General features: G+C 43.0%; 1 protein-coding gene and 1 pseudogene across 1 annotated transcript in view; one reads left to right on the forward strand and one right to left on the reverse strand.

The window, feature by feature from the left end:
• Positions 1-4,842: 4,842 nt before the first annotated feature.
• Positions 4,843-11,896, reverse strand: LOC147442431 (uncharacterized; annotated as a pseudogene).
• A 935-nt stretch (positions 11,897-12,831) lies between these two features.
• The window catches only part of LOC147442432 (P-loop containing nucleoside triphosphate hydrolases superfamily protein), a 49,326-nt gene continuing 47,206 nt past the window's right edge, over positions 12,832-14,951 (forward strand). The window contains exon 1 of the mRNA XM_086528598.1: positions 12,832-13,190. Within this exon, the coding sequence (XP_086384724.1) occupies positions 12,891-13,190 (300 nt within the window). The 5' untranslated portion in view covers positions 12,832-12,890. The remainder of the gene's footprint in view (positions 13,191-14,951) is intronic.

The following is a 14,951-nucleotide window of genomic DNA, read 5'->3' on the forward strand; positions in this document are numbered from 1 at the left end:
AGAGAGAGAGAGAGAGAGAGACACGCAACAGGGTCGGCAAGATCTGCAGGGGCTGGGGATGTTCCACTGTGCAAGGGTGTATGATTGCACCGCAGTGACTGACAGTCCCAATAGTCGAGGTGAGCATGGAGCGGATGGAGATGAGCTTAGAAGAGCTGCACAAGAGCATCTGCATCACATGCACGCAACCTGTCCACGACACACACACAAAACCCATGTATGCATGGGTGCCCAGTTCTGTGTGCAAAGATGCTGAGGTCACAAGCAACTACAACAATAGCATTTGGAAAAGGTCTCCTACTCAGCGGCTCAGTCCCTCTCGGTCTCTCATCTCTCTGCCGCATTACGGGGGGCTGCAAGGTACCTCTTGGCATGATAGTGCAGGAAAGCAGGGCTGCGGTCTGGCAACTGGAACGCGAAGAGGCCAGGACTGCGTCCAGGTTACAACATGGCATCGGGCAAGGCAACAAAGCAATCGAGTCTGCGCATTCTGAGACAGAGGCGCAAACGTACAGGAAAGCCAAGGACGTGAGACAGAGGGGGGGAGGGGGGGCGTAGCAGCCACCGTGAGAACGCGCGAATAAGGCACTTTGCATTTTGCATATACGAGGGTGGAAAGAATCTTCAGAGTTAATTAATTATTGAACATCGAAAGGGACCCATAATGTGTAGCCATAAGTGTGACCCTATTTCTTGGCAACTTACAAAAATTTCCTTTCTAAAAAGCTCCATCTCATTTCTTCTTCTTCTCTTCTATCGAAGAGCGTAAGCTTTGACGACCAATGTGCTCGTGCATGCACTTACGCACATGCACTCTTACACACACACACACACACACACACACACACACACACACACACACATATAGTTTTTCTCTTACGACACCTATCTCAATTCTCCTCTCTCGTCAAGGTCGCTGATTGGGGGGCAGCGCATCGCAACCCTCCATCCACTGTCATTTCTGGTGCAGATTCTAGTGGTGCAGCCCTTGGATGTGTGCCACATCAACAACCAAAAAGATGTCTAACCCTTCACAAATGATTGAACGGCACATCAACAATGAGAATATCAAGCAGTGCTTGATAGGTCATCATATGGAATGCTCAAGATAGCGCACAATCAATGTATGACAAGTTAACACACGAAATCGGCCTATGCAATCTCTGCAAGTGAGCGATTGTGCTCATCAGCTCATTCTCTGTGTACGTAGCCCCCCTCCCAATAGTGCTTGATGACCGGGAAAGAAAACTTGCTCCCACCATGCTCGCGGCCTCCCTAACGCTTGCCATGAGTTCGTCAATTTTTTGAGGAAAGGATAGTGAGTGTCCTTTCCCTACACCTTCATCTGACCTCGGGAAGTGTGGTTCATCTTTGGGCCGCCCTTGACACTAAATGGCATGGGTATTAAATGAAGGGGGAGCGGTGGGATCTACGACGGAGAACTGCGTGCACGAATCTCGAGGGCATTGGAGGGCTCAAAAATTTGGCGATTCAGAAATTTGAGCCCGAGCAAACGTTATGCAAGGGTTGTGGCCTATCCAACTCTCCCATGCATGTATGGTGCCCATGGTGGGAAACAAATGCATGATAAGTAAACTTGGATAGGGACAGAAATAAACTAGGACAAAAAAGGTAAACTCGAACACGCCCGATAAAATCGGAAGGCTGAGCAAACTTCGCATTGCGTGCACCTAGTTCTCCATCGTAGATCCCATCGCTTCCTCTTCATTTAATACCCTGTGCCCTTTAGTCCTAAGATTGGGCCGCCCTCGGCACTATCTAACACGGGGTCTTAATGACCCCCAAGCGGTGGGATCTACAATCGAGAAGTGCGGGCACGAAAGCAGAGAAGCGTGCGGATGTTGATTGCTGAAAAGCAAACAAGGGCAACAAAAGTAAACAACAACATGTGGGGGGGGGAGTAAACTCACTTTATAACCAAGGACACTCACAGTGGTTTCAACGAATCACATGCGCCTGCGTGGTTAGCTCATTAGCCTCCCAAAGGCGAGATCGTGGGTTCAAATCTCCGGACCTCATCTATGCGTTGACCTTTGTGGACCCTCCCTTCGTTTTGAGTTCACGCGCCACTTCTTAGCGATCGCTTGGACCCCGTGTTAGATAGTGCTGAGGCTAGGCAAGTTGGCTTCCTTGTTTTAGAATGCCAACGGAATGAATTGTCTATATGTGACACGGGGTCATAGTGAAGGAATCAAGGGTGGTAGTGAAAAGTTGGATCAAGATTCAATGAGGACCGCGGATTTTTTCGGTGCCGGAAAAATTGTAATCTCTTCACAAAAAGTAATCTTAGCACAGCCATAACTTTCGGAGACGGGGCACGACGCCTTTTATTTGTGCATTGAAGTCAAGCTAAAAGTAGATTCCTTCATTTATGTTCGCGCAAGTATGTAGAACATTCACTCTTTCTACTTTAAAGAGTCTAACTTTTGGTCCATATCAAAATAATGTGTACTCACCTATGTAATCTCTGCACACTGTGTGTCATCTGTGTAGAGATTACATACAGTGTGAGTTGCACATTATTTTGATATGGACCGAAAGTTAGACTCTTTAAAGTAGGAAGAGTGAATATTCTGCATACTTGCGCGAACATAAATGAAGGAATCTACTTTTAGCTTGGTGAAAACTTTCTCTCTCTTTGCCCCTTTGTCTCGCACACGTACACAAACACAAACACATTCACACCCACACACACAACAAAGTGTGCTTTCTCTTTGCCCCTCTCTCTTGTACATACACACACACACACACACAACGAAGTGTGTTTTCTCATCCAATCACCCTCGATCACAACCAAGTCACACACACACATTCACACACACACACACACACACACACACACAACGAAGTGTGTTTTCTCATCCAATCACCCTCGATCACAACCAAGTGATGGATTGGGACCAAGAAAACATGGAAGGTGATCATATGGTTGAAGAGTTTGATGAGGATTCAAGCAATGCAAGTAGTGAAAGTATTGATGATGAGTTCGAGGTACTCCGTGAAGAAGGTGATGTTCTTGGAGAAAACGGACATCTTGATGATCAAATGGTTAAGGTATTTCCGGATCCAAATCTTTATATGTCCACAGCATAGTTTTCCTTGGATAGAGAGATATAATTACATGATTAGAGTGCTTCCAAGTGGCCTCTCCACAACACTGGAGACTCTTAAAACCTATGACTCTAGAGACATGTTGGATTTGAAGAAGTGGCTCATGATGAAGGATGGGCTTCATGTTGGACGTGATGAGGATGAAAGGCTTTGTTTATATTTGAGAGAGAGTCAGACGGTGAGAGTTCCATGTGTTGAAGATTGGGAGGATATTGTAAAAGTTGCCCACATTGTTGAAGGATCAAAACACCAAGGGTTTAATAAAACCCTAATTTCCATCAAGTCCAAATGGTGCATTGATGTTAGGACGCGTGGTATATCTACCAATTATATCAAAGAGTACATAAATGCTTGTGGGTGTAGCAATGCAACTAACTCTTCTCATTCAAGATCATGGCATCAAAGAATGGGCCTCCAAATGTGATTATTACAAACATGTCCGATGTAGAGAGGCACCTAAAGACCATCATGATCGAGCACAAGACAAGGCTAGTGATGGTCTGCTCTTTTAAAAAATTTGGAGCATATATGTCATCGAGGTGGTGCACCTCCACGAAGGGGAGATAAAAAGAGAACAAGGACATCAAAGAAATGTGGTTGTCCACTTAAAATACAAGGAATAACTACCAATGGAGTAATGATGTTCATATTTATCTAAACACTAGTCACAGTGGTCATGTCCCAGGTTCAGAAGTGATATATATCACTTGCTCGTCGGTCCGTCTGTAAGTGAGTGTTTCATGGAAGACCTCTTTGATGCCGAGACTGCTCGATATGTTGTTTCTATGTCATTGTCAAAACAAAGATTTCACATGGACCTCCCTTCTTGAGTGTACTATCTACAGGTTCTTTATGATATCGCATGAAATCAATATCTTGTCTTATCAAATGTGTTATTGAGGTAGCACTTTGACTTGCTTCTTTAAATAATTTCTTTATTCAAAGGATACCCTCTAAGTGATCAAGTTAATATAGGTCGCGTATCAAGTGATGATTGGGTTTCTATGTATATGGAGGCTATCAATTTGTACGAAAGAAACAAGGTAATAGCTTTGTCTTAAGTCATAGAGAGTAATTCAAAATTCTTTTCTTCTTACATTCAACAAACCATTTCACACTGGCAACCATAACGAGAGAGTTTCAATAAATCAATCCTAAAAGGAAACCATAACGAGTGTTTAAACAAACCAATTCTAATAGATGAGGACAATTCTATAATGAGACAACTTTTTGTACATAAGAGATATCACAACAAGGTTCTCTTGACATTAACATTGCTACAAAGTGGACCAAAACGTAGATATAGAGAAGTTCTGTTGACATAAACATCGATACAAAGTAGGCCAATCCCCTCCAAAGTTTGCCATTAATACAAAAAAGGTGATCACAAAAAATACAACAATCATGGCCTAGTCACAGTGTGACCTCACCCAAAGCCTTGTTCAACTAGGCATTGAGCTTCTTTCTCGACCTCTTCATGTGCAAACTTTTTAAATGTGAGATTCTAAATCAGGTGTCCCAAAGAAATTGCCGAACGCATATCTCCTATAGTACGCTCAGAGACAAATGGGAACCATAAGTTGTTTACCCACCACGTAGTTGAGAGAACATCGGGCGGAAATATGCTTTCCATCCACCTATGAAGTAGCAAATACACAAGTGAACAAAGCAAAAAATATATAATGTTACTTAGGCATAAATTTTTTTTCCTCACAATGCAAAAAGGTTAATCGTCTTTGTTGAGCCTCAAGATCTAAAACATCGTCAATGACATGGACATCTAACCCTGACCCAAGCCCATCTCGAGAAGATCGCAAAACAAAAGTAACTCCCTTACGACACCTATGAAAAAATGCACACACTTACACTGTTACTTTTCTAATTACACTTGAAAGATTTACATGCGAAAAAGTAAATCTATGTTTGTAAAAAACCTATCCAAGAACTGATCCATATTGCAGTCATGGCTCTCACATACAAGGCGATCATGGTTCACCAAGAAAGTAATGGTCTCGACATGCGCAAAGCTAGAGGTCGATGATGAAATATGCTACAATAACAATCAAATTATAACTTGGAATTGCTACAAACGGAAGTCGTGGCGTCCCTGCAAAATATACAAATACTATGTTATATACAACGAAATACACGAATTTGCATACCTGACGCATCCACTAGCACATAATCAATGATGTACACGAACAAAGAGAGATAGTGAGCGGGAGAGAGTGAAGAGAATGCGTGTAGGCGCACCTCCTAGAGCGGAGTGCTACGCCGGTACGGCGAGAGAGAAGAGGGGAGAGGAGAGAAGAAGTACACAGACACTGGGTGCAATCTCCCCCCGTGCAAGAGTGACCATTTCCCTCTTGCACGTATTTGTTATATAGATTTCTTGAATGGTCAAATTGGTTACAAACTGGCCGGCCGGTTATAATTGGCCAAAGCTCATAAAAGAGCACTTGAATAATAAAATGTACATGATATACAAATACATTTGCATAGGTCAAGCTGGGTCTAGTCTTTTCCACCTGTCAGCTGCAATAAATCATAAAATATCATTTCTATAACATACCTCTCCGTTGGAAAGCAACTGTCCTCAGTTGCGAAGATAAAAATCTGCAAACAATACTTGTCAAAAACAGTGATTAGTATGTTGTGTGAAAAACATCACATAGTAAAAGAAAAATTTATGAAACTAAACAACATTATCTTATGGCTGCTGTCATCCACATAATACCTATTCTAGTGTCCCATACCACTAGAATAAGTAGTATATGTCATACCCTAATGAATCAAGATATCATTGGTCACACTCATCGTCGAGCTCATAATGTCAAGTCTCATCACATGAACATTGTCATAATAATCACCAGATACCAAATCCCAATCCAATTCCAATTCCACAGCATAAGTCCAAATCCAAACCACTTTCATTATGTACCCGGGTGACAAAATCATACCAATTGCAGTGGTGGCCAGCCACTGCTGCATGATTTTGTGATTGGTGTTGCCTAAATCGACGAATCTACACCAATAAGAAGTGCTGCCTAAATCGGCGAATCTGCACTAATGCTGCCTAAATTGGCGTATCTGCATTTGATATTGCTTAAAAATCATGAATTTGTTATTTATCAATGTGCTGCCTAAATCGGCGAATCTGCACTGGATGAGCATTGACACACTGCCTAAATCGGCGGATCTGTGTGCTTGTGACCAATGGAGTAGACAATGCATAAAGGAGAAAATAAAAATAGTTACTATATTGATATCGCACTGCAATATATCAAGGCACCTACAAATTTTGTGCACTATCCCAAAACACCGTGGCTCACATGAGTAGCTGGAGGGCTTATTGACAAATCATCAAAAAGTACTTGTAGTACAATTAGAGGCCATGATCGAAGCATTTGATGGAGTATTCAGTGGGCAGATAATGTAGTGAAATGAAATTTAAAAATAAAAGTGATGTATCTGAGATTCCATTTTATAAGTATTAGTGATGACATGAGAGATGTTGGGTTGCCATTGTCGGTAAAGCAATTATGAAAAGGGGAGTGAGGTTAATGTACATACCTTGAGGGTACACTGCATCAAAATTATATGAGCGAGTGTGTTTGTGGAGAGAGATATGACTGTAACTTGCATCTGAGGCATGTCAAACAGATTTGTAGAAGCTAAGGAGAATTGCGACTATCAAACTTGCACCATAGTATAATTAAAAAATTCCAAAATATGTTAATTTTGTGTTAGTAATTTGAAATAAAATAAAAGACTATGTGGTCTGTTGAGAATTTTGATTCAAGATTAATGTGAGATTCACATATTTAGAACATACAGTGTTAGCACTTTGATTCAACCATCGGAAAATAAATTAACTGAAGCTGGAACACAAATTAAAAGTTAGCCATAGTCCTGCGAAAATGGAAATGTGAGAAAATGTTGCAGTCCTAACGAAATAGCACAGATAGACAAAAACCATGAAAAAATGTAAATCAGGAGATCTAATTGGATTTTATAGTGCAATGTGGGAGACAAAATTACATTGAGGACTGACAGACGTCTACGATGATTAATCGTGACTGATTGGACAAACAACCCAAAAGTAATTTGATCTTGAGCTGTCTTTGCCTAGAAGGCTTTATTATGAAAAAATATGTGTTAAGTAGAGCTAGAACTGGGGATGAGAATATAGATTTTTGGTTCTCTTTGGCGGTCGGAGAAGAGATGATGATTTTATGTTGCGCAGGGGACGTTGTGATGAAAATTGCAGTTTTATGTTGGGACTAGTGTAGGCATAGACTAGAAAATCTAGAAAAATTGACAAGTAATGAATCAATAAAGAAATTAGAGGGGTTTTTTATCACCGTAGATACGGTGAACTTCTGCTTCCTAGTTGTAACTTGCAGCAATTGGGGTCATTTCTTTCCAGTCAGAACGGTTGTGTTGTGGTTCTTGAGACTGCCATGGGCCATATTCAAGGCGAGAAAAATAAGGTTTATGGTCATCGTACCAAACATCGAAAAGGGTAAGATTGGTAGTGGGAATGTGTTCACGTGTGTGGATTTCGGCTCTGTGTTCTAATAGATGGTCAGAAAGATAGGGTGAATGAACATCCCATTGATTACGAATGCAAACGTCGCGAAAATCCGTAGACATACATGGTTTGTGATAAGTATCATACATGATGAGGATATTGTGGGGGTTATTACATAGAATTTTACCAAAGACATTGTGGAAGTGGTCGGGTGGTACACAATGAAAAGACTGATAGACATTATGCTTGACAGACCTGTCCCAAACTTTAAACATAACAATAGGAAAACAACCCCACTGTTGGTTGAGGATGAGTGCTTTACGAGCCCGAGTGGTCTCCACCATCGGCGAGTGCAGTAAGTCAAAGGCGCTAATGTAAAGAATTTTATTGGTGATGTGGATTTCTCCTGTGCGAAGTTTTGCCTTAGCCCACTCGATGTTTCCGGGGCGAGGTGTGCCGAGGTCTGGAAGGCCACGAAATTCTGGTTGCCCTTCAACATATTCATGCCAAGCGCGGAGAGTGTTGGTACCAAATAATCTGTAATTGAGCGACCAGTGGGAAAGTAGCGACAGACTTCAATACCCCAGCAGATGTCATTGCCGACGGCGTAATCTTGCAGAATAGAAATCCTAATGTCGTGGAGAGCCATGAAAAAAAAAAAATGATGCGACACGCGTAATCAAAGCACTTTTGAAGAAGTTGGCGTGTGGAGCACCACCTGATAGTTGGGGTGGTGAACACGAAAAGATCTTCGTCAATGTCCGGTAGTGAGTCAATACCTGCCGCAAAAGCTTCCACAAATTGTACCGTGTGTTGAAGAGCGTGCTCAATCAACAAGGCAAGTGGTTTCCTTAACGTGCTCAAATAGTGCCTTGTCCCCACAAGCTGTAGCGATACTAGAACAAGAAGAGTACCTGCGTCTGCAAAAGAAAGAGATAGAGAGCGAGATACTGATTGATGTCCTATTCATGGTGTGGGCTTACGGTAATCTAGGCCTGGAGTGGTGACCGAACGTGCTTGCAGTGGCGGCTCGACTAGTGGTCGCTTATGGTGTGCGACAGTTATCTTGCATGGCTCTTTCAAGCAGCCAACACCACCAAAAGACAAAGAGAGAAAGGGCTTGTCCGGATTAGGAGAGCAGTGTGTGTGCTTCATTGGTTTTGCTATTGAGTCTGCAAGCGGCTCCTTTGAGTAGATATCCAATGGTTGGTATTGCTTGCAGTGAAGTGGTTGGATGAGAGCGGGATATGGGAGGATTTTTTGGTCGTCCACTCGATGAGAAGGGTGGTTGAATATGATCAAATAGCGACAGTGAAAGTGTGGTCCGCATGCGAGCGAGCGAGAGAGAGAGAGAGAGTAAAACAGGCACTCTGTTTGTGGCCGCCAGTAGACCAGAGAGAGAAACTGCATGCAACTGAACGTGCGTGTGTGTAGCTAGGAGTTGAAGCCAGAGGATTTTGGTGGAGTGGTGGCCACAGAAGAAAACCGTAGGTGGTTGATAGCTGCAAGGTGGGCGCCACTAAAAGAGAGAGGTAACTACTCGGGTGCAGAGAAAGCATGGTGAGAAAAAGAGAGAGACGGGCGGACTGTAGCTCGTTAAGTGACCACAGCCGCAAATGCCGCATGGCGGCTAGTGGAGGAGAGAGTGAGAACGAGAGGGAAGTCGACCAGTAAGGATTTTTATTTTTATTTTTATTGGCTGCTCAAGCAAACTGCAGTGGGTGGGTGAGAGTTCGCATGTGTTTGTTGTGAGTTGGCAAAGCTGCAGATGTGTGCATGCCGACAGCAAATGAGAGAGAGTTTTGTAGGTGAGCTGGGTGGTCACCCATGGGATGCAGGATGTGCCCATGATAGCAGCCCATCGTTTGTAGTAAGTGGTTGGTGATTCTGGTTGATCGCGACGCGATTGGTGGAGACCTGTGTGAACGGTTGATGCATGGGAGGAGAGGTTCAAGGTAAAGGTGGCCGCCAGCTGACGAGAAAGAGAGAGTTTATTGACGCGGGGATTACTCATCCACTCCCTGACGGTTGCTACTGCACGTTGCAAGGGCATCCACTCCCAAATTGGCAGCATGCATGGAGGTTGTTGGCTTGGGTGGGGGGGGGGGGGGGGGGGGGGGGGGGGGGGCAAGGAGGTAAGCGAGTGGCCTGTCAATGCCATGCCGCAAAGGGAGGAGGTCTTTCTAGGATCGTAAGCAAAAACTATCGCGCCATGGGGCAGTTGCGTCAGTCTATGCAGAGAGCTCCGGTTTTTTTATATATATATATATATAATATACTTACTTTGAAATAAAATCAATATGGGGTAGGTTCTCACAATGACTCTAAGCCAAGAGGTCATCTTTGACCTAAGTGCGCGTCTAACCACTATCGAGCATCTCCTTGGAGTGAGTCCTTATCAGATAGCTATCGAGTTCTACAACACATGTATTTCAGACAAAAATCTTTCTTCTTCATCTTCGCCGGTACCTTCTTGTTTGAAAATCTACAAGGATTTCTCCCAATGCAATTCCCTTTTTCTTTGCTTGCTCCATATCTACACTCCATTCTAAGGCCGAGCATTCTTTTTCTTCTAACTTTTTCTATCAGGTCTCTCCTTAATCTGATACATCTATCGCCATTGCATACCAAACTTTTCATGTGCTAATGATTAGCGTGATGATTCATGTGGATGATATTATGGATGAAACTAGTGCTAATTAATGTATTAATTTCAACATAACTAGTCTATGCGTTAATACTATGTAAACTTTGCGCATAGTATAAAATTGTCATTTCTATTATCTTAGTTAGCTTTCTCTCACTAATTACAAATTAATGAAAGATTAACACTAGATTTCCATGAAAAAGATAATATAAAACAAGGACATAGAATTATAAATTTTAAAAACCAAAAGAAAACAAGAGCACTTAGCTTTTGGTTATCCCAATCTGCAATCGTTGGAACATAACCTCAGCTCTGCTACCACTGCTACAAACGGAAGTCGTGGCGTCCCTGCAAAATATACAAATACTATGCTATATACAACGAAATACACGAATTTGCATACCTGACGCATCCACTAGCACATAATCAATGATGTACACGAACAAAGAGAGATAGTGAGCGGGAGAGAGTGAAGAGAATGCGTGTAGGCGCACCTCCTAGAGCGGAGTGCTACGCCGGTACGGCGAGAGAGAAGAGGGGAGAGGAGAGAAGAAGTACACAGACACTGGGTGCAATCTCCCCCCGTGCAAGAGTGACCATTTCCCTCTTGCACGTATTTGTTATATAGATTTCTTGAACGGTCAAATTGGTTACAAACTGGCCAGCCGGTTATAATTGGCCAAAGCTCATAAAAGAGCACTTGAATAATAAAATGTACATGATATACAAATACATTTGCATAGGTCAAGCTGGGTCTAGTCTTTTCCACCTGTCAGCTGCAATAAATCATAAAATATCATTTCTATAACAGGAATAAATGTAAAAAATTATCACTATAAAGAGAACGGGAGTGTGCAATTAAAGAAAGTAAACTTATGATGGAAGACTCATCGTTTGAAACTCTAATGTCCTCTTCGTCGTCCCTCTCATTTTTCTCTCGAGGGATGTTAGCATCATGTGGAACTCCATAAGCGCGAGGTTTGTACCCGCACTTAATTTTTCCACTAACTTTGCTATCCTACATGCATGTCTGCTTTCCATGCATACTTTTGTGCCTCTTCCCACTCTCTTTGCAATTTTCCTTCTGTGTCAAAGACTCTTTCCCACTCTTTGGTTGCCCGCACTTGTAAGTCTTTGTGAAACTTTCTTCGTGCCGCCCTGACTTTATATGCAACATCCCCAAACCTTGTAACACATCGGTGTTTAGATTTAGGAGACACTGGTCGTGGTGGTCGTTCACTAGTTTTAGGTCGCCCTATTTGGTGCTCTGGAACGTGAAAATTTGTGATTTTGTGCACATTATTTAGATGTGTAATAAGAAGGCATTGCCTTTCGTAAGAAACCTTTTGGTCAATACATGTTTGCGATGCATGACACTCACGAATAACATTCCCATTTGTTCCCACAACCTCAATGAACGAAGACAATTCTTGAAAATGAAACGAAAAACAACATTCAATTTTTCTAATCCCTATTACATGCTTCAAAATCCCCAAATCTCCAGAGACACATGCAATTCACAACGACATTGTGTGACAAATTCTAAGAATGTGAGCTCATGGTCATACCTCATGATTCGCCATCTTATCGTAGAAGGACTACACCCTAGACTCCCCTTGAGTTGAAGCCACCGATATTGTAATCTTTGCACACCTTTGAAATGACTCAGCAGTAATATCTGCACACCTTTGAAATACCTTAGCATTAATCTCTGCACTCGTTTGAATGACTTCAATAGTAAAGTAGGACTGACCCTACACCTTGCACACAATCCGGCATATACCATATTGAAAAGTTTGACCATTAATTCGAAATACTATTGATAGAGGTGCATGCCCTTCCATCCATTCTTGGGGCCATAAGATCAAATGCAAAGATGAGCTTCTTGATACAATAGTATAGCAAAAAAAATCGGCACTGAAGCAATACACTTGTATACAAACAGGTTGGCAAACAGAGCCTAAAATGACCTTTCTCTCCAGCTCCAAAACTGCATTTTCGAATTGCTTTACGATCTCGACGGTTTCAACTGCAACCCTTCATGCAACCTCACAAACCGGCTCGGTGTAGGCTCTGCAGATTATGTGTGCAGAGGCCAGCACATGCAAGTAATCTTCGTTCTGTATGCAGAGGCGGCGCTGTGGGTCCTTGCGCAGAGCTGTGCAGGCAAGCACCTCGGAGCAGTTTCCGTGAGCAAGTGAGCAGAGCGGGCGCAGAGTTTTACGAGCAGGTAACGGGTGCGCACAGGGTTATTTACGAGCAGTTTAACTCTCGACGTCGTTTTCCAGCGCCCCCAAAATTCGCCTTCTTTAATCTCCGCTTTCGCTTTCCCTCTGGCCTATGCGCCCCTTTAAAAACAATGAACGGCCAATGTAACTCCCACCATTGATCCCTTTACTATAACCCCGTGTTACATACAGACGAGGCTCTGTGAGGGGCTCTAATGCTTGCTTTTATAAATTAAAAAAAAAGGATATTTTGAAAGCATATATATTTCTTTCCCCAGGTTTTCGAGCAATGGAAGTAAAACGTTGAGAGTGGCCATGACTGTGAGACAAGTGGCCTGCAGTACATAAGATGTCCGGAGTGCGAGCATGGAACGTGTGCAAGGCCTCTCTGATTCATTGCCACATTTCCAAGCTCTTCTTGCCTCCTTCAGCACTCTCATCAGTATCGCCAGCAAGGTCTGCACTAAGGAGCTTTTCTGCATGTTCGTACCGAACTGGCCTCCGAAAGTGTGGGCGGAGGCAGGTTTCTTGGTCTCAACAGAGGCTTGGACTTGCAGCGAAACCCATTTCGGCTTTCTTCTCTGAAAGCTTTTCTGTAGGAAGAGAGCAGTCTAAAGTGTGTGTTGGAGTCATGGAGACTAGCAATAAGGTATGTTGCTTTTCGTTTGACACTTTTGGCTTGTGTTTTAGTTCGATTATGGCTTTCAAATTGGGTCCCCAGCTTATAGACTTGTTGAAGTGTTTAAGTCTGTTCTGATACTGTAAACAGCTTGAAAATTCAGCCATGTTTTTTTCGTTCTTGTTATTAGTTTGTGGTCGCATAGTAAGCATTGGTAATTTTCACAATGCCATAGTATGCAATTCATGCAAATTTCTATGGAATGGAAACTGTGACAATGGCAAAATGTGTTTTGGATAGAGAGAGAGAGAGAGAGAGAGAGAGAGAGAGAGAGAGAGAGAGAGAGAGAGAGAGAGAGAGAGAGAGTTATTGTCCACGGAGGTCAGATATGACCCATGGGACTGAAAACAAAACATTACAACAAATTGTCTTCAGGTAAAGCATAGATACATAACAATTAAGGGTTGAGGGCCCATCGGGAGGGTGATGTAAAAGAAAAGGGACAAAAACCTAAGGGGGTCAGGTGAGGGCGAATCCGGTTTGGGAGTTCTGAACTCGTGGATGACGGCCTTACCACCTCGATAGACTGCCCGTTTACCTTGTTTGCGGCCTTCATGCATCTTCTTGAGCTCACTTGCTTTGATCTTGAGTTGAGTATGGGTCAAGTCCGGCGATCCAAAGCTTCTTTCTTCAAGTATTGTAGAACCCACGAAACAGTGTGGGCCGACGAAGATTTCTTCATAAATTACCCAAGGTTGGTGGACTACAAAGAAGCCATGCAGCTCGTTACCAATACCTCACCTTAAAAAGGGGAGAAGTCACATGCACATCTAACGCTATGTGCATGTAGACAAGCTAGCTCCTATTTCTAGGATTTAAGTGTCCCAAATTGCTGACGTGTCAAGCCACTGAAGAATGGAGCCACTGTGAAAATTCTGATTGAGGGACCTAAACCCTAAGTGAAGAGGTAGAAGTAGTAGAAGATGAAGCAAGACCATATCACACACACACACAAAAGATATGCAGCCAGCTAATGACGTGGCAGTTCTGTACGGACAACCTGAATTTCACGCTGACTGTTGATGTGGCAGATTGTATAGATTTCCGTGAAGCGCTGACATGCTGACGTGGTAGACTTTACGGATTTCCGTGAATTGGGTTGACATGCTGACGTGGCAGACTGTACGGATTTTTGCGTTTTGCACCGATTGTTGACGTGGCAGTTGTACGGATTTTCGTGATTTATGTTGGCAGCTTTTAGGCATTGCTTTGGGACCAGATGCTTTTGAATTTGAAGCTTTTCACTGTAAATGCTTTTAATGGCCAAGGGCCTTTAAATATGAGGCTAGGGATCATTCTCTAGCATGCTTCCTGGAGAAGGTGCAGAGCGTGGAGTACCGGCTTGTCCTGTGTTGATGCAATATAAAGAAATACCGAAAGGGGCGCCAAGGTTTGGGGCCAATACTCTCTGGGGTGGAATTCCACCACTCCGTGTCACGTGTCGTCTCTCTTTTTAAGTTCAGTTGTTATTGAAGCGCTAAAAGTCTGTTCAGACTGTTCTTTTCTATTGGCACGTGGTGTTCGTCTTGTAACACTAAGACAACCTAGGAAGTGTTTTGGCACCATTGTGACCTTGTATGCAGGACGTGCATGTTCGACACTTTAGTTAGTTGCATACCTTTTGATTGCACAAGGTCACCTCTGGTGTTAACCAGGAGTAGGCACTAGGGAGTGCTCGCATTTATGAACCTAGCATTAATATCTAACCTAGGTAGTTAGCAGCATATGATG

This window comes from Adiantum capillus-veneris, chromosome 14, assembly GCF_014529385.1.
Source record: "Adiantum capillus-veneris isolate H3 chromosome 14, ASM1452938v2, whole genome shotgun sequence".
NCBI lineage: Eukaryota > Viridiplantae > Streptophyta > Polypodiopsida > Polypodiales > Pteridaceae > Adiantum > Adiantum capillus-veneris.